The sequence below is a fragment of the Miniopterus schreibersii genome (assembly GCF_964146895.1).
Source record: "Miniopterus schreibersii genome assembly, chromosome: 12".
Taxonomy (NCBI): Eukaryota; Metazoa; Chordata; class Mammalia; order Chiroptera; family Miniopteridae; genus Miniopterus; species Miniopterus schreibersii.
In genome coordinates this window covers 67,197,613-67,217,774 of record NC_138112.1, presented here as the reverse complement: position 1 = coordinate 67,217,774, position 20,162 = coordinate 67,197,613, and the positions used below count along the sequence as shown (strand labels likewise).

At 57.8% G+C, this 20,162-nt stretch overlaps 1 protein-coding gene across 4 annotated transcripts in view; it reads right to left on the bottom strand.

Moving 5' to 3' along the window:
- The window catches only part of DAGLA (diacylglycerol lipase alpha), a 59,474-nt gene that overhangs the window by 18,611 nt on the left and 20,701 nt on the right, over window positions 1-20,162 (bottom strand). Inside the window, exons 2-6 of one of the 4 annotated variants that reach the window (XM_081153058.1) lie at window positions 10,462-10,579; window positions 5,005-5,143; window positions 4,449-4,660; window positions 3,269-3,370; window positions 2,713-2,851 (exon numbers count right to left, since the gene is read on the bottom strand). In XM_081153058.1, coding sequence (XP_081009184.1) covers window positions 2,713-2,851; window positions 3,269-3,370; window positions 4,449-4,660; window positions 5,005-5,099 — 548 coding nt within the window. In that variant the 5' untranslated portion in view covers window positions 5,100-5,143; window positions 10,462-10,579. Of the gene's footprint in view, window positions 1-2,712; window positions 2,852-3,268; window positions 3,371-4,448; window positions 4,661-5,004; window positions 5,144-6,201; window positions 6,409-7,480; window positions 8,060-10,461; window positions 10,580-20,162 lie in introns of those variants that run through there. The other 3 variants (XM_081153060.1, XM_081153059.1, XM_081153061.1) reach the window with 3 other exon arrangements.

Below are 20,162 nucleotides of genomic sequence, written 5' to 3'. Positions count from 1 at the left end.
CTGAATGAGGCTCTGAACTTCCCAGCTCCTTGGATCTGTGACATTAGAGGAGAGAGAGCCCTCAGCCTTCATCTGCATGGCTGGCCTTCGCCATTCTCCCCTCCACCCAGCCCCCCTGGGTCTGGCTGTTCAGATGCAGAGTCAGGTATCCAGGAGTCTGCATGCAAAGGCAGAGCAACTGGCCAGTTATAAACAGAGGCCCTTCCAATGTCAGGTACCTAGAAGTTGGTATGCTTTGAACATAAAGATGACAGATCCAATATTTAAAATGTCAATTTTCAGACTGAACAAGAAGGAACTGGCTTGCTTTTGTGATGCATGTCCTCCCACTGGCCCCATCAAAGCGTGATGCCAGGTGGTCAGGAGGGGGAGGCATGGGTGGCCCTGAACACTAAAAGGCACTTAGCGTCCACGAGGAGTGACAGGCCAGGCCCCCCTTCCCGAGCCTCTGGGCTCTTCTCTGTGGCAAAGGCCATGTCCTGTTCCCAACCCCGGTTCCACAAGTCCAGGGAAAGCCATAGGGCCTCCAGGGCTACAGGCGGGATTAGGAAAGTGTGCATGGGAACTGCTGTTTCTGGGACCTGTCAACCCTAAGGGACTTGGGCAGGCTTACATCTTAATCCAATGCCCTGCCTGCCAGGGGCTTGATAAAGGGAAAGCATGCTGGCCAAGCTAGGCTCCCAGAACATCATGTGTTGTTGTTTTTTTAACCCTTTCTAACCGAATGGGGTTTTCAAAGCTTCAAAGAGAATTTTCTGCTGGGTCTGTGCCTGATGGAAGTGCTAAGTGTACGATGCGCTGCAGTACCCTTTATGTCCACCAGGGGGCAGATGGCGATGGTGACAGGTTTGGCCTAATGCATTAAGTTAGGCGACAGAGACCAACACAGGGTGAGACATACTAAATCTGCACAGAAAAAGTTCACAGACCAGCACCCCTCTGCCCTGAGACTCACTAAAGTGAAGGGAGGTCAGATACTCCTTTTGCAAAGATCCAAGGTCAAGGCCCCCAGGGAGTAGTGCTGGGAATAATCCATTTCCCAACCCTCACCAGATGTCACTAGGAGAAAGGCCAAGGACCTAAACAGCTTCCTGACTTCCAGAAACTCAATTAACCTGTCAGTGAGACACAGCAGGGCTCGTGTGCACCCCTGAACCTGGAAGTGGACGAAGGGTCGGCGGGCCTCAAAATGTCCTTGTTAGAAACACTGTTTCAGAGCAGAGCGAGGGTGAGTGGAGAACAGCCCGAGAGGTGATCACACTAACCGAGCCACGGCCTGGCCGCCCTCCCGAGCCCCATCCGAGAGCTGGAGAAACCGCAACAGGACGGGACCTATGAGCTCTGAGGCCTCTTACTCACCACACAGGGCCCAGAGATCGCAGGAAGACTTTCTAGTTAAAATGACAGCCACTGCCAACCTCCAACTGCAAAGGCGTTGGCTCTCCTGGGTCCCAAAGGCAATTACACAGAGTAGGGGAGGGGAGATTTATATCCAGGGCCCCAGGAGCCCAGAAACCGGGTCAGGTGGGGCGTGTGCACGGAGTGAGCAAAATGGGACGGGTGGCCAGCTACACGGGGAGGAAAACAGGCTCCGGGGCCTTGGCTCTGGGACCTGGCATTTTGGGCTGGGAGGTGGCCAGTGCAGGCCTGGGTGTGGCTCTGACTGCAGTGCTGAGCTGACGTGGAGGGCCTGAGAGGAGCAGAACACGGAGGCAGGAGGGTCGGGAGGGGGTACTCCTGCTGGGCAAGGGGCCCTGGGCAAAAGGGGGGCAGAGGGCTCCTGACCCCGCTGCCCTGGGCTGGAGATGTAGAGCCAGTTCCGTGCCCCACAAACTGGACCTGGGGCAAGTGACCTGCCTCTCTGGGATTTCGACTCCTGTCTGCAGAATGGGACTCACAGCCGCACCAGGGTCGTGGAAGGGCTGATGGTGGAAAGGGCCCCGGGCCTAACTCTCAACAGAAGCCCAATTCACAGAACTTACTGTGACCGCCGCCCCCCAGGGAAATCCCTCTCTCTTTTTCTTTCAGTAAACAAGAAGTGCTATGACCCCGAGTGTCCTCTCTCATTTTCTCGGCCACGGCACACCTTCCTCTTTCTGCAAAACACCACGTGAAACTGACCCCCTCCAGGAAGCCTTCCTTTATTAACATCCTCTGGCCCCCTTAATCCTAGAGTCAGCTTAGCCTACTGGTTAAGAGCAAGGGCTCTAAAGCCAGGCTGCCTGGGCTTGATCCCAGCCTCATCATGCACCAGCTGAGTCACCTCAGGCAAGTCACATAACCTCTCTGGGCCCAGTTTCTTTATCTGTGTTATAAGGATGGTAACAGCTACCTCATGGAGCTATTGTAGTTAATACTATATACGATTGGCTCGGCTTACAAGTGCCTACTGCTATTACTGTCGTAGTTATTGGCTTTGAAGGTGAGAACAATGCTAACAATGGCTACCACTTACTGATCACGAACCAACGTGAGCACTGTGTTGACCACTTTGTGCGTATTACCTAATTTAAATCTCATTATAGCAGCATGAGGCAGGAACTATCAACTGTCCCACTTTATAGACCAGGAAACTGAGGCAGGGAGAGGCTAAGCCTTGGACCAAGGCCATGGCTCACATAGGCTGCGATGCAGTCTGGGAGGTGTGGGGCCAGCCTTGCCCACCTGTCAGCAAATCCCACGAGGGGACTGCCCACTGCCCAGCCAACTAACCGTAGGTTGTAGGTCCGCAAGTTGCGCTGCCTCCTCTTGGTGGCTCTCAGTTTGACGAAGGTACGGCCCGTGGGGTCAAAGACACAGAGGACGGTGATGCAGACGCTGAGGATGACCACCCAGTTGCAGACGACCATCCCTGCGGGGCAGCAGCAGGAAGCAAGAGGCGGAGGTTCTGGGACACCTCCCCGGCTCACCAGCTCTAAAGTAAAGGGTGCTGGAGGCTCCCTGTCCCCAACTGCTCATGGCACCCAACAGCAAGGCCCAGAAGCCCTGGCTCTAGGCTCTGGCCATGAGGCCATCCCCTTGCTGGGCCGTGACCCCAATGCCTACCCTTGGTACAGAGCAGGAAGCTCTGTAGGTTTCCATGAGATGCTGGGGGGGCTTCAGCTGCTGGCCAGGCAGCTCTGTGCCTGCTGCTGCCCCACAGATCAGGGTCCCCCGAGGTCGGTGGCAGACCACAGGGATGAAGGCCACAGCCCCCCATAGAAACTGCTTCCCCGGTGGTGCTCGAGCTTCCTCTCTACCCCATCCCTTCTACCCCCGGCGCACATACCGAGGGTAACGTTCTTGGCAGTGAGGTCGTTGCAGGAGGTGTAGTACTGAGTGAGCCAGACGATGCCCACGATGGCATAGATGAACTCAATCACCAGGATGGCTGTGAAAACAGCAGGGCCCTGGCTGAAGGGCAGCCACTGTCTGCCCACCCAGAAGGGCCCTGGCACCTCGGCCTGGCCATCCCACCACAGGGCCTCGGCCAGCTCAGCAGTGGGGGTGTGAGACCCCCACCTGCCTCCTGCCCAGTGGCCTCGTGGAGAAGAGGGCCCAGGGAGTGTGGCTGTCCTCCCAGCTCTGTCCTGCTGCAATGTGCCCTTGGACCCCGACACTCCCTGAGAAGGAGACTGGAGAGGTAGATGAAGAGGCGTTTCCCTGTTCTTTCAGGATTTTAGAATCATATCCATGAACTGGAATCAGACGTATCTTAGGCAAGTTACCTAGTCTCTCTGAGCCTCCGTCTCCTCATCTGTAAAATGGGGGACAATGTCTACATTACATTACTGTGTGAGAATTAGATGAGAGAGTGTTCATTTAAAGGAAACTTCTATTTTCCCAGGGTGAGGCCTCTGGCACTTGAGGCAGGAGGAGGAAGGAGGCCCTGCAGCCCACTGCTCAAGGCTCCCTGCTCTGGCCAGAGCGCTGAGCCCGGGGCCGAGGCGGGGTGGGGTTGGGAGATGGGGGCAGCACTGGAAGCCCCAGTTCCACAGGCAGCCCATGAGGAGGACAACGGCGGTCCTCCTGGAAACTGGCTGGTCCAGGCCCCTGAGGCCTTTCCCAGGAAGGGGCTGCTTGCCGAGGACGGCGAAGCAGCTGAAGAGACAGCCTAGGCCAAGGTGGGGGAACTTTCTCTGTAAAGGCCAGAGAATATTCCAGATTTTGCAGGTCACACTCTTTGTCACAGCTACTCAGCTCTGTTGCTGTCACACAAAAGCAGCCAGAGATAAGAAGAACATAAATGAGTGTGGCTGGACTCCAATAAAACTTTATTTACCAAAACGGACAGCAGGCTGGATTGGGCCTTCAGGCCAAGGTCTGCCCATCCCCGGTTTAGAGTGTAAGCTCAGTAAGCCTGCTGGCCCCATCGCATGTCCCAACAAATGTTGGCTGAGTGACGGAGCACAGGAGGGTGCAGGTGGGGGTGACCCAGAGCAGCCTCCACCCGAGGCGAGTGGCCTTACCCAGGCGCACGTAGAGCACATACTGCATGGACTCGCGGGGCTCTGTGTAGAGGATGCCTCCGCGCATGCTCAGCCAGATGATGGCCATCTCGGCGATCATGCAGCTCAGCAGGATGCCCAGGTAGCCGCGGCCGTGGTCCACCAGGTTCAGGGAACAGGCCTCGTGCGGGTTGTAGACCAGGCCGAAGAGCACCACGGACAGGATCACAAACCTGAGGGGACACGCACGTTGAAAGGGGCCGGCAGCCTGCACACCTCCCGTGGCCCCACCCAGCCTGGGGTGCCTCTGAGGATACGGGCTGCCAGGGACAGGGAAGCAAGAGAGAGGAGCCCAGCTGCAGCCATGGGAGACAGCAGCAGCTCCGCCCAGTGCTGGGGCTGGTGGTGGCCAGGTGAGGTCCCTGAGCTCCATGTGTATGTCACCTAAGAGGTTGTATGTTTCAAGCACCTCCTGTTGGGAGCTTGGAGCATGACAGGATCAGGACAGATGGCTAGGAAGCCTCCTTTTAGCCCTTTCTCCTCAAACCCAGGCTGGTGGTGTGGCCCCAAGACTCACCAGGTGGTGTGCAGGAGGAAGAGGAAGATGGCTGGCAGGACGAGGTCATCGCTGCCCACAGACCAGCGCCGCCGGAACACTACGATCCCGGGCATGGCTGGCGGCTCTGCGGAGGCTCAGCGGGCCTGGAGCTCACCTCCTGAAAGAGCAGAGGACCCTGTGGCTGCCTGGGCCACTGCAGCACCGAGGCCACTGCACTCTGGCCAGGTGTGCTCAGCAACACTGGCATCTCTCCCAGCCCCCATGGCCCAGAGGCTTCCTGGCCACCGGAAATGCTAATCCATCTTTGGGCAGGACCCACGCCCACTCTATCGACCTCCCAGAGCCAATATAAAGGACCTCAGCAGCCAGCTTGGCTTCACTCTACTCCTGAGGTCTCTCCAGCCCCTAAGACTGGCACTTGCCCCTTGGGATCAGCTCTGCCTGGGGTTATCCCAACAGAACTGCTCAGCTCCATTCAAGGCCTGGGCTTACCCCCTGCCTCCCCTACATGGGGCAAGGGGAGCTCCCTGGCCCTGCTACTGCCCTTCCTCAAGGAGACCTGGCCCAGTGCATGCAGTCCTTGGCGTGGGGTGGGGGCTTCCCCGATCAAGCATGAGCCTGTCTCCCGGCATGAGATGGGCAGGGGTAGGAGGTAAGGGCAGCTGGAGTAAGGGCATGGCAAGCATGGAGGTGGGTGTGCCCAGCACACAGTAGGTGCTCAGTAAATATTTGTTGAATTAGGTCTTCGGTTTCTTGCTTTGCTGGAACCTGGGAACATGCTCTATGACCTGGTTTTGCACCCACCAGACAGAATTCCCAACCTCAGCTACGCCTCTTGTTTGGTAAGGGCATGGTTGAGACCCAGGGTCAAAAGCATGCCTGAGGCACCCCGCCCCCTGCTGGAAGGGCGGTGGGTGAGCCCTACAGGGTGTCCCACCCTCCCGGAAGCCACATCTCCCATGCCCACCTGCAGCCAAGCAGCCTTTACCTCCCAAGTCCCAACTCTGAAATTAGAGTTCAAATTAACCTAGGGAAGCTCAGGGAGGAGTGCCAGGAATCCGGGCCCCACTCCCTAGAGCCGGGAACAAGGGTGGTGGAGCAGCCGGAAGGGTCCCAGGGGGGTTGCTCCAGGGATCCGGTGAGGACTCCAGGGTAGCCCTGCACGGAACTGTGCAGAGTACAGTGGACAGCTGCCCCCGGCCGGCAGAGGCTTACATGGCACCTGGTCCTCTCCCCGTGACGGCTCCAGGGAAAACGAGTATCCTCAGAGACCGGCATCACTCAGGAAGGAAGCGGCAATCTCCCTGAGCTGGACACAGCCCTCCGGGGGGCCGGGGGCGTGGGGCTGGCCAGGCCGTCCAGCCCGCTGGGCTCCAGCTCCCTCTCCGGGCGCAGCCGCTTCATGGGCTGCTGCGGGCTGCGGGCTGCGGGCTGCCGGGCCGGAGCGGGGCCTGGCGGGCAGCTGGCGGGCTAGCCTGCTGGGGTCGTGCTACTCCTCCCCCCACCCTCAGGAAGTGACATCATCACACTCTTACGAGGAGGAGTCGGAGCGGAATCTGGGGAGCGGGGAGAGGATGCGGAGCGCAGAGCGGTGTGGTGGGGTGGCCAGGGTGGGGTCTGGGCTGCGGGGGGCTAGGGCTGCGGTGGTGTGTCTGACAAGCGGCTGACAGCACCGGCTTCCGTTAGAAAGGACCGAACGGGAGGGGTTGGGACATCGTGGGTGGCAGCAGGGCCAGGGCTGGACAGAGCTGCCAACAGCTGGGGTTTTGCCACTGGTTCTCCACAGCCCCTCCTGGTCTCCAGATGGCTCCCGGCGGGGAAGGTGGAGTGTGGGGTGGGGCCTGGGGAGCCCCTGACTCACAAAAAGAATGGCTGAGAGGTCCTGGGCCAGCATGGGGCCAGACCGCCCAGGGGCGCTGCAGGTCCTCCTGCTCTAATCGGGACAGGCCTGGGTGGAGGCAGGGGAGCACCAGCCCCTGGGGGCAGCGGCAGGTGAGGACCCTGCCCCTGCCAGCAGCCCAGAATGTCCCATGCTTAGGTATGCCCCGGGGGCCCTTGCCAACTACCTCTCGCCCCCACCCTTCGCCTCTTGGAGTCTAGAATGATGAACACGCCTTAAACTCACATATATCATCCTCACCCCCCTCAAGCTCACACGCAGCCCCACGCGTGCACACAGCCCCGCCTTCCCTGCTCTCAGGTGGGAGAAGCAGGGCCAGCCCGGTGCCGGCCCTGCAGAGGCGGCCAGAGCTGTGTTAGACGCTGAAGTGATTCGGCCAGTGGCAGCCTCTGCCCCCAGCCTGAGGGCAACAGCATGGTCAGTGCCAGCGCCCACCGAACCATGTGGACCCCAATGGGTGTCTTGTGACAGGCCTGGGGACCACATCCTGCACCCTCTGGCCCGCACCTGGGGCCAGCCCACTACTCCTCCACCACCCGCTGATGTGTGACTTACTGGTTGTGACTCAGTTTCCTCATCTGTCGATTATCTCACCTGCTAAAAGTTCTGCTGATGACCACATGGGAGACCGTCCACAGAGGCCCCAGCCGCTCTGGAAAATGCCAGTGCAGGTCTTAGCAGGAGAGGGGGAGGCCGAGGGAGAGTGTGCGAAGCCCTTCTGGGCCAGCTGCCCCTCCCCTGCCTGGGCCAGTGGATTCTCCAGCTGGTCACCAACAGGTCATGGTCTGGGGTGAGGGTGACAGGGCCTGTGCTGCTGCTGGGGGGAGGATGGGACAACTCCAGTCCATGTGGATCAGAAATCTCAGGGCTGCTATTTTTAAGGGCCTGAAAGCCATCCTTTCTCTGGAGACCCCAGCTCTTCACAATGGGGGCCTGTTCCCCTGCTGGGGATGTGATTTCATCTGGAGGAAATGTCTCAGGCGGGAGAGGGCAGAGGCTACTTCCTGGTCTGGGGCTGCCACAGATCATCTGGCTCTTCTCCCCGGGCACAGGGTCGGTCCCTTCCAACAACCACAGTGGGCAGGCACACAGCCTCCCCCTCCTGACCCCAGACCAGTGGCACTTCCAGGGCAAGCATGGTGCCCCTTCCAGTGGGGGGAGAGCAGGGGCACTGCTGGGGCTCCCCATTCCCCTGTCTTAGCCCCCAGCCCAGGCAAGTATGAATGAGGTGCCAGGAGCCCCCCCTCATGTAGATGGGATAACTCAAGTGGCCCTAGGGAGTCCCTTTCTTCCCCCACCCACAAAGCCCAATTTCCCTGCTGGTGATTCAGGCCCCTGGGTTAAGTATTAACCATTCTGGGAGTTCCTCTTTCTAAAAATGCAAGTCTTCTCAAAAATGCACATGCTGTACCCTACTTTAAAAACCTTCCATGGCTCCCTGTGGCCTGCAGGGTCAAGTCCAAGCCCCTCCAGCAGTGGCTAAGGGTCTTAGTCATCAGTAGGCAAGCTGTGCAATGTTGGGCAGATGCCTTGCCCTCTCTGAGTCCTGAAGCAGGAAAATACTCCCTGATCCATGGGGACAGACTCCAGCGCAGGTCCTACCCTCAGGTAGGTGCTCCAGCCCCTTCTCACACTGCCCATTCTCTTTTACCTACCACCGCCAAATTTGCTGCTCCCTAAATTCACCTCTTTGGAAGGCACTGTGCTTTGTTTACCCCAGTTTCTCTGCCAGACAAAACCCTGCTCATCTTTCTAGACCCGCCAAAAGTCACCTCCTCTTTGAAACCTTCCCTGGTAGCTCCCACCTACCCTACCCTTCTCAGGCTAAACAGGCTGTCCCCTTATGGGATCCCAGGACTCCTCACTCCTGTGTGGCCCTGGGCACAGCCTTACAGTAAACTCCCTGATTCCTTGCTGCCCATCCCTGCCCCAGCTCAACAGAGAGTCCCTGAGAGCTGGGCCTGCACGTCCTTCATCTTCACACCCCCTCTTGTGCCCTTGGAGTGGGAGCACATCCAACCTCAAAGCCAGCCCCTCTCCTCCTGAGCAGCCTCACTTGGCTGCCCCCAATCCCCGCTCTTCCCCCCTGAAGCATCCCTAAGTCCCCCTGAAGGCGCTCCGTTCTTATAGGGTTGTCTTGGCTCACACCCTTGGCTTTTGGGGACACACCCCACCCAGTGCCTCCCCAGCCTGTTCAGGGAGGACCACCTGCCTCCTCTGGCTGTCTTAACTGCCCCCCAGGGCTTCAGTGTCTTCTTCTGCAAAGCAGGGGTAACGCCCCCCTTGGAAAGCTATGGGGAGAACTGACTGCGATGGTGTCACTAGAGGGTTTGCACAGGCCCTGGCAGACCCCAAGCTTCTATTTGTGGTGGCTGTCATATCAACAGAGCTCCTGAGACTTCTTGGCAGGGGGATCTGTGGCCGGATGCTGGGGTCTGCGCAGGTGTTGCTGCCGCCCACGACTGGCTCCGCCTGATGGAGAAGGGCTGGACTGAGCAGATGTAAGTCCAGACTGGGTAACACCCCCCCCCCCCCGTGGGCCTTGGGGGATTGTGGGCTAAAGCACCCCAGGCTGGGCCTTATCCCCTGATCCCAAGGTCCCCTTGGGCTTGGCCCTGGAAGCAGGTTTCAGGGAGAAGAGTCCCTCAACAGAAGGTCCCAGCTGAGGGGTGCCGAGAGCTCCCACGGGAGGGAAGAGGGTGTGGGCTGCTGTGTCCACCCTCCAGCTGGCCCTACACAGGGTCCTGGCCATGTGGGAGATGGGAGGTCACCTTGCTTGCCTGCAGTGCCCAGTGCCCACAGGGGACAGGCTGATGTGCTGGGAGAGATCCCAATAGTGCCACCTCCAGCTTCTAGGTCAGCTTGTGAAATTTCCCATCTGGCCAGAGGTAGCCTTGGGCATCCGGGCCCAGGGATGGGCTGGAGATGGAGTCTGGAGGGATGACAGCCAGGCCCAGGCCACAGGGATATGTCTGACATCAGCTGCAAACCTCCGGTGTCCCAACCCTGGGCTAATCACCTTCCATCCTCACAGCAGTGATGGGGTGACAGCGTCACTCTCACTCCACATGCACTAAAAACAGACTGTGTGAGTCCTAGCTCTGCACTCACTGGCTATGTGACCTTGGACAAGCTGTTTAATCTCTCTGTGCCTTGGGTCCTCATTTCTGAAATGGGGCTAAGAACAGTGTCTACTTCAGAACTGTCATGAGGGCTAAATGACTCACATACTTAAGACGGAACCTGTCACATAGTAAGTGCTCAGTAAGTGCTGGCCTTCCCTTATTGTCACTGTTGAAGGATGGGAGGCTGAGGCTCAGAGACTCTGGCCCGTTACCTTAGGAGGAGCAGGTCCTTCCTGCTGCCATCCAAAGCCCACACCTAACTCAGGAATGTCAGAAGAGACCTAAGAACCAGTCCTGCCACCCCCTTCTATGGGTGAGGAAGCTGAGGTTCAGAAAGGCCCCAGAGGCTCCAGCTCTCCCTGTGGACACAGAGTCCCCAAGTCCCCAAGCCAGCCCACTCCCTTCTCCTTCCTCATGGCACACCCGCTCAAACCCCCCCAAGAGACACACCATTAACAGTGTCACCCCAGGGAGCCTGGGCTGAGATCCACTCTTTCACGCTCTTGAAGATGCATAACCCTCTTGGACGCCAGCAAAATCCACATGAGCTCCCTCGCTGGAGATCAATCTGCAAGAAGGCAGCAATCATTGGTACGGTTGCAGGTCGCAGTCACCTATGTGGGCTCTCCACCCCCAGGCGGGCAGCGTCCCCATCGCTCTGCAGTGTGGCCAGGGAAGGAGATGAGCCTCCCAGACCCAAGCACACCTTCCCTACACCCCCAGACCTCTGCGTGCTGAGGCTGGTGACCAGGCAGGTCTAGCCACACCCTAGAGCTGCCAGTCCCAGACCAAGAGCAGCGTCCCTAGGCCAGAGAGTCACGGCCGCCCTGACCTCAGTCTCCTCTTCTGAAGAATTAGGAGCTGGGACTAATGGGAGGCTTGTCTTTCTGTTAGTTAATAGATGTCAATATTTATTTGTATTCATAACAAATGGCTCTGTGTGCCTTGTAGGAACCACAAACAATGAAAATGTCGAGTATAAATGTAAAAACCAATAAACCTCAGAACAAAAACTAAGACACTTAAGACAGAAGGTTGAGGGGATCTATTGGAATCCACTGCACACATGCAAGACGTAACTACACGTAAAACTATCATCAGACTCCAGACTTCCTGGCGGCCAAAGGGAAAAGGGAAACTGGGGAGTCTGCTAGGGCTCTTTTAGCTCTGAGGGTGTTCTGATCCTTGGTGCCCTGAGGGGAGGGCCCAGGGCTCCACCCCTACGATGAATGCAATTCCGTGGAAAGGGCCTTGAAATTGGAAGGTACTCTAAAAAAGGTGACAGGAACAGGCACCTGCTGGCTGCTAGGCCCCCTCGGCCTGTTTGATTCCAAGTGTTTCTGTTGGGTGCTGGAGCTTGTCTAGTCTTGGGGAGCATCTGACAGAGGGGGATTGACTGCAGTGAGGCTGCAGGGCAAGTGGTGGCCCCCAGGGGTCATCCTAGCTGGGTGGGCTCACCAACCGGCCCCCTCTTGCCTAAATGGCTGGGCAGATGGTTCCTGCTCTCTTCAGCAATGTCCAGGGCTCGGGCCTCATTGGGGGCCGAATCCCTGTTCTTCCACTCCTTAGCCACAGGGCTGGTTAACTTCGTTCAGAGGGAGGGGATTAACACTCTTAACTAGAATCATTTCCCAATACTGCAAGGCAGTTCCAGGGCTCCAGGGTGATGGGGGGGGGGGGTTGAGAAGGTAGCTCAGCCCACCTGTAAGTCAAGGACCCTGTCATTTTGTCTCCTGTGGCACTGGCCAGTCACCTACGATGCCCTGGGCCATGTCTAAGTCCTTCACAAACATCTCACTTTACTCTCGTAACCACTCTGTGAGGCTGGCACTGCCAGCACCATATTCCACAGACAGGGTGCAGTGACTTGCCTCCCGTCACACAGCCTAGTTCCAGCGCCTGTGTCTTAACCACTACACGTTGCCTCTGAGGAGCAGGATGCAGCTAAATGCCTGTGTCTAAGCCCAGGAGCTGGCTTCAAATATCCCCTTGCGGGGTGAGGAGGCAGGGCCTTCACGTCCTTGTCACACCACAGGGGAGAGTGTGAGTATCGGCCCCATTCTGCAGATGAGGAAAACTGAGCCCAGGGGAGTTCCACGGTGTGCCTTGAGGTGAGCGGGCTGTGGATCTGGGAGAGAGCACAGAGCTAAAACTCCATGCGTCATCTCATTCCAGCCTCGTCAGGCCATTAGTGGTATTACCCCAGCTTTACAGATGGAGAAACTGAGGCTCAGAGAGGTACAATGTTTGCCCAAAGATCCCATGACAAAGACTAGGCACAGCTGGGATTTCACGTGCCTCTGAGTTACCTGAAAATGTCCCTCTGCCGTCAGGCCCACTCCTTATTCCCACACGTACAGACAAGACCTCACAGTCCCTCCCCTGGATGCCCTCCCCTTTCCAGGTCCGCGGCCCCACACAGGGGCTGGGCTCTAAAAGTCACAGGAAGGGAGAAGGCGGTGAGGGAGGCGAGAGAGAGAAAGCACGCGTGGGCCGGGGGCCACATGCGCCACCAGCCTGTGCCCGGGTGTGTGCAACCCAAGTTAGGGGCCGAAAGCTGTCGCTTTTCTCGCATCAGCTGTGCAGGAGCAGAAGGCAGAGCTGAGCCCGCCTGGGGCCGGGGCCGGATTACAGCTCAAGATGGGTCCTCACACACCCAGGCCCGGGGACTGCAACAGTGTACCTGGTGTGGCCGGGGCAGGAAGGGACACCACTGCCATATGTCCCCCTTTACCCCCAGGGTCTTGGACTAATAAGCACCTTCCCCACAACCCCCGCCAGGATGGCCTGGAAGGGGCAGGGAGACACCTCCTGCATTAGGGGGTAGGCTGTTCCCATGTCACAGACGGGAAAACTGAGGCTTCTAGAGGTTAAAAAACCTAGTGAGTGAGGGCCAGACCAGGCTCTGAAGCCAGGTCTCTCTGCTGTGTTCTCTCCGCATCAACGTGCTCGGCGGCCAGAGCGCCACCCCACAGAAGAACAACCTAGGGGCAGGAACAAAGTCCAGAGGAGAGGGTGAAAAGGAGCAGCACCAACTACTGGGGGCCACGCCTACGGCCACTCTGGGCTGGACACGGAAATAGCTCCGACAATTATTCTGTCACCTGCTTATTTTTTAAAAATTCTTACATAGCATTTACTACACGCCAGGTACTGCAGCAAGCAGTTCATGAATATCACCTTCTTTAATTTAATCTTTCTAACAACCCTATGAGGTAAGTTATTCTTATTCCCACTTTACTAATGAGAAAACCGAGGCCCAGAGAAGTTAAGTAACTTGCTCGAAGTCACTCAGCCAGTGAGGGGCAGAGCCAGGCCGTGAGACTCCAGTCTGGGCTCATCCACTGAGCACTTCTCACGGAAGCTCCAGCTTCGATTCGCACGCTAAGTATTTCCCACAACAAGTAGAATTTGCCATCTGCCACTGGCCCTGCCACTGACACCAGCCAACTCCCTAGGAATCAACTGGGGCCTTTCGTTTCCTGCCAGTTGTTCCAGGAGGGCGGCTGGCTGCCGGGAATGAGGAGGAAGGGACCAGAGGGCAGCAGGACTTGCCCTGGCAGCCAGGCTGGGCTCTGCTGCCACCAGGGCCCTCCCCTGGTCCTCCGTCCAGGGGGTTTACACCAGGGCTCACTGAGTGGGGCTGGGATGGACCTGTTTCCAACAGCAGAAGGGGTTCTCCTGGTTCTGGCCGGGCCAGGTTTTGTTTCTGAATTCTTTTTGGAGACTTTATTTTCCTTAAAGTAGGAATGGGCCCTTGTCCCACACTCATTGTTATGGAGGGCAGAGGTGTCCTGGCACAGCCCAGAGGGGTGAGCGCAGCTGGCCTCCAGATGGGTACTTCCTGGCCACTTGAGTCTCCAAGCTCCAGACCATTTCGTCCTGTCTGTGGGGAGGGCACAGGCAGGTGGGCAGGCCGCACCCATTCTGGGTTTGTTTCTATTCGGGCTGAGTCCTTTCAGTGCCACCCCTGGGGTCTTCTCCTGTCCCCTCAGGCTCAAACATGTTCTTACCCCAGTCTCCCTGGGAACCTTCCCTCTCTTGGATTCTCAGACCTGGTGGTGGTGACTGTCCAAGGAACTCACTGCTATCTTTCCTCGGCCCTGGAGTGGGGCAACCCTGGGTTCAAATCTTAGTCCATCACTTCTAGTTGTCTGTCATCTTCACTTCTCTGAGCCTCAGTTTCCTCATCTACAAAATGGGATAATGAAGGTACCCACTTCACAGGGAGTCATGAGAAGTAAATGAAAGAATGCACATGAAACACTCGGCTCATAGAAAACTATTAGTAGCATCACTGTTATTTATTAATAATCTCCTCTGGGGGAGCGCTGACCTTTTCTCACGGCACAGAGCCCCTGCCCCTGAGGTGTGGCAGCAGTGCCAATCTCTCTGTGATCTAAGTCAACTCTCTCAAATAGAAAGGCCCTGCCCTCTATCTCTGGTGACCAGGCTGACCCACACCTGCCCTCACCCTGGATAACCTGCACAATGCCCTGACCTACCTTCTCAGGTAGAGATGGCCTCATCTCCTAGGAGCCAACCTGCCCAGGCTGAGCCCACCCTGCGTCTTTAATCCACAACAAGCCAGTGAGATGGGAATCACCTCGCCACAGGTCAGCTCAGACCATGGAGTTCCGGCCCAAGGCCATGCCTGTGAGCCTGCCGGAATGCCCCACATCTGTCTGTCTCTCTGAGTTTCAGGGTGTCATTGCAGGCCCCTTCCAAGTGCAACCTCTGCATGCGCCGAGGGGCAGATCTGTCCAGTCCCTCTGTCCAGTCCAGCATCCTCTGGCCCCAATCCCTGTCCCCACCTGTAGCTTCTCCCAGAGCCTCTGCTGTTCTGCCAGCCACCTGCTGAGCGCTTCTCAGAGCTTCCCCAGAAGAGACTCCCTGGCCCAGGCACTGGCAACACCTCCTAGAGGAATTAGCACCTTCCACTTCACTAGGGGCCCCTTAATGAGGCTGCTAATGAGGATGCTAAGTGGGCACACCTAGTATGACACCTCCCCTCTGGGTAGCCCAACCCCCATACCCAGCATACCCTGTCCCACCTGGGTCTTGTCCTGTGGCGCCTCCTCAAGATGCTAGCTGGGCCTTGGGGTCTGGCCTGTGCTGGGGAAAATGCCTCCCAGACTCCAGAAGGCTGCATGGGCCCCGGATCCGCAGAGGGCCATCTCCCCGGGCAGCACGGCCATCTAGGGCACAGGCCCGCCACTAGGGCTATTGGGTTTCACTCTGACCATTCCCTGGGCATCACAGAAGCAGGCAGGGATCGAGTGACTTCGTAACAGGAGCTCTTTCCCAGGGGAGGAGGTCTGCAGAGTTCCCGTATGTGACAGGAAGGGCTAACATTTTCTGTCCCCAAGGAGCATGGGTGGAGGTGGGCATGGGGACACAGGCTCCACCGTCTGTGGCCCTCCTTCTCTGTGCCCAATGAGTCAGTGCCTTGAGGATGTCAGTGCTCCTCAAAGTGGATTTCTGGGAACCCTCAGCACCCCCAGGGCAGGGGAAGGCACAGCTGAGGTCACAGCTGAGGCTGGCAGGAGAGGTCAGTCAGAGCTGTTGTTACCTGTTTTACACATTGGCATTCCTGTAACATTGTGTTTGAACTAAACAGTCTCAATGCCTAAAAATGTTTGAGAGGCACTGGACAGGATGACCTCTCAGGTCCATTCTGGCCTTGACTTTTAGAATTCCACTTGTTTTAGTTCAGGTTGGCTGAGGAGAGAGCCTTGGGGCTCCAGGCAGGAGCCTAAGCTAGTCCAACCATCACACACTTCTCCTGGCCTGAGTCACAAGGGCAAAGGGAGTCACAGAAAACACTAAGTAATGAGCTTGAAGACGGGGCCCGTGGCTGACTCTTCTGTCACTCAGACCACCCATTCCTCCCCACCTCCCTGAACAGGACAAAGCTGGACCAAAGCATAGGGTCTATAAAACGGGATGGTGATGACAGCGCCTCCCTCGTGGGGCTGCTGTGCGGACATGTGGACAAAGTGAGTTCCAAGCGGTAAAGTGCTGAGAGCAGCGTCCAGCACAGAGGGTGCTGGGTAGCATTAGCTACATGTACAGACAGCTTAAATTTTTAATTAAATAAATTCCCTCCTCAAAAGCTTATTATGGCTCCTAAATGCTCTTTAAATAAGATGTGAAACTCCCAACCATTAGCTATAAAGCTCTCCACCAACCACTGCCCTGTCCGTCCCTGCAGCAGGCAAGCCCACTTCCTGCTCCCATCTACATCTCCTACCTGCTCACCAATGCAGCGAACCCAGCCAGATGCCCCACTCACTTCAGGGGCTCCTCCCCAGTGAAGCTGGGGCCTGTCCCCACATGGCCTTAAGCCCCAGCCCTGGCTGATCAGCCCACTCTCCTGCACGCTCCTGGTGCACCTGCCTCAAATTCTGTTATGTGGAGGCTCCCAGGGAGAAAGCCTCAGCCTCCCCTGCTTCTTTCCCCTGCTAGCAGGGGAGGAGGTGGGCCTGGAGGATCTGGGAACAGAGACTTGAAGTGGGGGAAACCCAAACCCAGGCAGGGAGCCCAGGCCTCCACTATGGGAGCACAGAAACCTGTGCCTGATAAACGTCATCCTTCTGCCCATTCATGCCTAGATGAGACCAAGGGACACATTTTGCATTTGGGTAGGTACAGCCTTGACCTTGGACTTGAGTTTGACGTCATTTTCCTTCCCAGAGGACTCATCCTCATGGCTTGGGGCCCCAGCTTTGTCATAGTGTCACTTCTTCCTGGCCTGCTCCCTGGGTGTGGCAGAAGGTGGAGCTAAGGCCACCTGCCAGGCACAGTCCTGGTGACCATGGTTGGAACTGCTGCCCTCCAGCCCCAAGTGGCACTCCAGCGAGGTAACAGGCATTTGACGGGACCTCCTCCCAGTCAGCCTGGGGCAGGTGCCTGCGGCCCATTAAGTGCCTTCAGGCCTTCCGCTCACCCCTGTGGGCTCCAGGGAGGTCAGAGACGCTGCTGGTGACTGACTCCAGGGCATGAACCTCTCAACAAGAGCAGACAGTGCCACTGAGAGAGCAGCAGGCCCGGGTGCTAAGTGCTAATGGGATGCTCACCGGGGGCAGAGGAGACAGACAAGATCCTGGCCAGACTGGCTAAGGCAGAGGCGCCTGCCAGGCAGAAAGTGGCACCTGGCCTCCTCCGGGGCCTGGAGAGGCAGTGTGACAGCACCTGCCGTCTCCACAGGAGCGGGGGTGAGGGAGTCAGAGAGAGCTAGGGGACCTGAGGGGGCTGCCTACGCTATAGCTCCTGCTGGCTTCTCCACCCTCGGTGGCCACTGGCTGCTATAAATACCACTCCTGTTTCTGGAAGTTGCAGGAGGTGACCTAGAATTGCGGGCTCTGGGGCCCCCTGGGTGCCCCTCCCTGCCAGTGTGAGACTAAGCCTGCCTGACCAGAACATCCTTGCAGCCTGAGAGCCCACCCCCACCGGACAGGGCCTTGGCCAGGAAAATCCCAGCACTGAGGGAGACAGCTTCAGCTTCCAAACCCTGAGTCTCCTAAGGTGGGCATTTCTACCGGCTCATGGCAAGTGCTGAGGGTGCAGGGTCCCTGCAGAGCAAAGGCTGGCCAGCCTGCAGGACATGCGGCCCAAGGCTGCGGGCTTGGCTGAGGCCACCTACGGCAGCCTCCCCCAGCCTCAGGCATAGGGAATGCTCAGCCACTTGATCCCTCCCCACTCCCCCACCTGCTCAGTCCCATGGTCCCTGCTGGAGGTGACCTGGTTTCCAAACCTGTCATCACCCTAGAAGCCTCCCTGGGATGTACTCTACTTTGACAGGGCCCGGTGACAATGTTGGACAGCTGTTCCTTCTAGTAGCATGCTTCTGAGTGAGCCCCTTCCTCCTCCAGAGACCCAGACTGGCCCAGGCCCCAAGTTTCAGGCTGTCTGACCTGGGTTTGGCCAGGGTTTGGGTCCATTCAGCTCCCCGGCTTAGACCAGGGCCAGGATCTGAGAAGAGGCTGGAAACGACTCCACGAGCGGGCACTAGGTGGAGTGAACACAGGTGAAGTCTAGTTAAAAATAATTCACGCAAGCAGCCATTCTCCATCCATCCAACAAATAAGCAGAGTGCCAACCACACACCAGGGGTCCCAGCAATAAATAAAAGATATGAGGCAACCCTCACGGAGCCTATAGGCTGGGAGAAAAGAAGCTTCAAGCTAATCTTCACAGACAGTGAAGAATTCTGTGATGTGTGCTCAGTAGGGGGGTCCCATCAGGGCCAGAGCGGGGAGGGGAGAGGCAGCTGCCTAAAGAGTGGGGAGCATGAGCTGAGACCTGAAGGAAAAGCTGAGGAAAGAGCCACAGAGGCGAGCACTGGGAGAGCTGAGTGGAGAGTGCCCTCAGCGGGGGCCCGTGTGATGACCGTGCAGGACGGAGCAAAGACCAGACCAGTGCAGGAGCAGAGAGGGCGGCCAAGGTGGAGAGGCTGGTGGGGCCCTGAGAGCCAGGCTCCGGCTCTGAGCTTTATTCTCAGAACAATTGGAAACTGCGGGCCAAGGCGAGCACCAGGGTGGAGAGAAGTGGGGGCCCAGACTGAGGCTTGGCAGGCAGTGGTGACAGGTGGGACGGGCAGTAAGAGAAAGGGCATGTCAAGGCTGCTACACCTACTGGCCCATGCAGTTGGACGGGCAGAGGGGCAGCACTGGCATCTGCCCTGAGGCCCTGAGATCTCAGGGGCCATCATGCTCCTGGAGCACCTCCTGTAGGCAGAGCAGAATGGACGGTGCCCTGGCTCACCCCACCCTAGGGGGATGTCATGAAAAGAGAGGACAGGGGCAGTCTGCCCACCCAGCAGTGACATGCTCCCTCAGTTTCAGTTCAGTCCAGTCCAGTCCTGCCCTCAGGTGTGCAGCAAGCCAGGGCATTGGTCCAGCAGGCACCTGTTCAGGGGTGGTCCCTGGGCTCTGCCCCCACAACTGAGAGGTTCCCATAACAAGCTTGAGGCCGGAGGCATTTCCCCTGAACATTCAACTCCTTACATTTACTGCCACCTGGCTCTGACCACATGGAGGGGACCTTAACCGGGGCAAAGGAGACTGCAGAGCTGATGCAAACCCACACAGGAAGGGATGGAGGCTAGGACAGAGGAGGTCTCTGCTGGCCACCCCTCCCCCATTTCTAGTCGTCCCACATTGCTAACCGCACTTATAACACACCCCCCTTTGCTGGCCAGCCTGCCTCATCTCCTCCCAGGCTGCCCTGGCTTACCACCCTCCAGCACACTGTCCCTCAAACACACCAGAGTGTCCTGTCTCAATGCCCAAGTCCTCAGGCCTCCCCTTGCGTGGACATGTCCCCTTCCCCCAATTTCTGCGTGGCTGGCTCTCTTCTGTCACTGGTTTCTCGGCTCCAAAGTGGCTCCCCTGACCTGCTGCTGGCTCTCAGGTGCCCCAGCGCCTCTATCACATTCCTCTGCTGTCTTCCACCATCTAACACTCTCGGGCTTGTCTGTCAACATGTTTTCTATCCCCACCCCACCCCTGGGGTGTGGCTCCAGGGGAGGGGATCCCCATCTGTCTTCTTCCCTGCTGTGTCCCCAGGACCCAGCAAAAGGTCAGGCGCCCAAGGAGTCCCTGCTATGTGAGGAGGAGCTATGTCTGAGCACAGCCTGGGGGAGCCTGTGGCCCTGACCCCGGTCCTGTGCCCTTTCCACATCTCCACTGCCCCATTCCTGATCCAAGCCCAGCTGCACTGTTCTCTTGCGGCAACCACCATCTACAGAGCTTCACTGTCACCTGACCACCATGCTATGGGCGAGGCAGGGGAGAAGTAGGGTATCTTCATCTTCTGAGGTGGAAACTGTGGTGGGAAGGGGGTGTTGGGTGATTTTCTTGAGGTGACACAGTGAGCAGCAGATCCTGGACTGTGACCAGTTATCCAGGTAGGTCTTGCTGCCTGAGGGGCTCCGCTTCACCCACAGCCTGCTCCTCTCACCTCCCAGCCCCATGTCCTGGCTTCCCTGTGCCTCTTCACAAGCGTGACTTGTGGTATCACCTCTGAAAAGTGCGCTGCTGGAAGGAGGGAGCCCCTCCATGGCAGAGGACACAGGGACCTGCTCCCAGGGTACAGCCAAGCACTCGAGCCCTCACCCTGCACCAGGGCAACCCGGGCTGTGAGGGGGG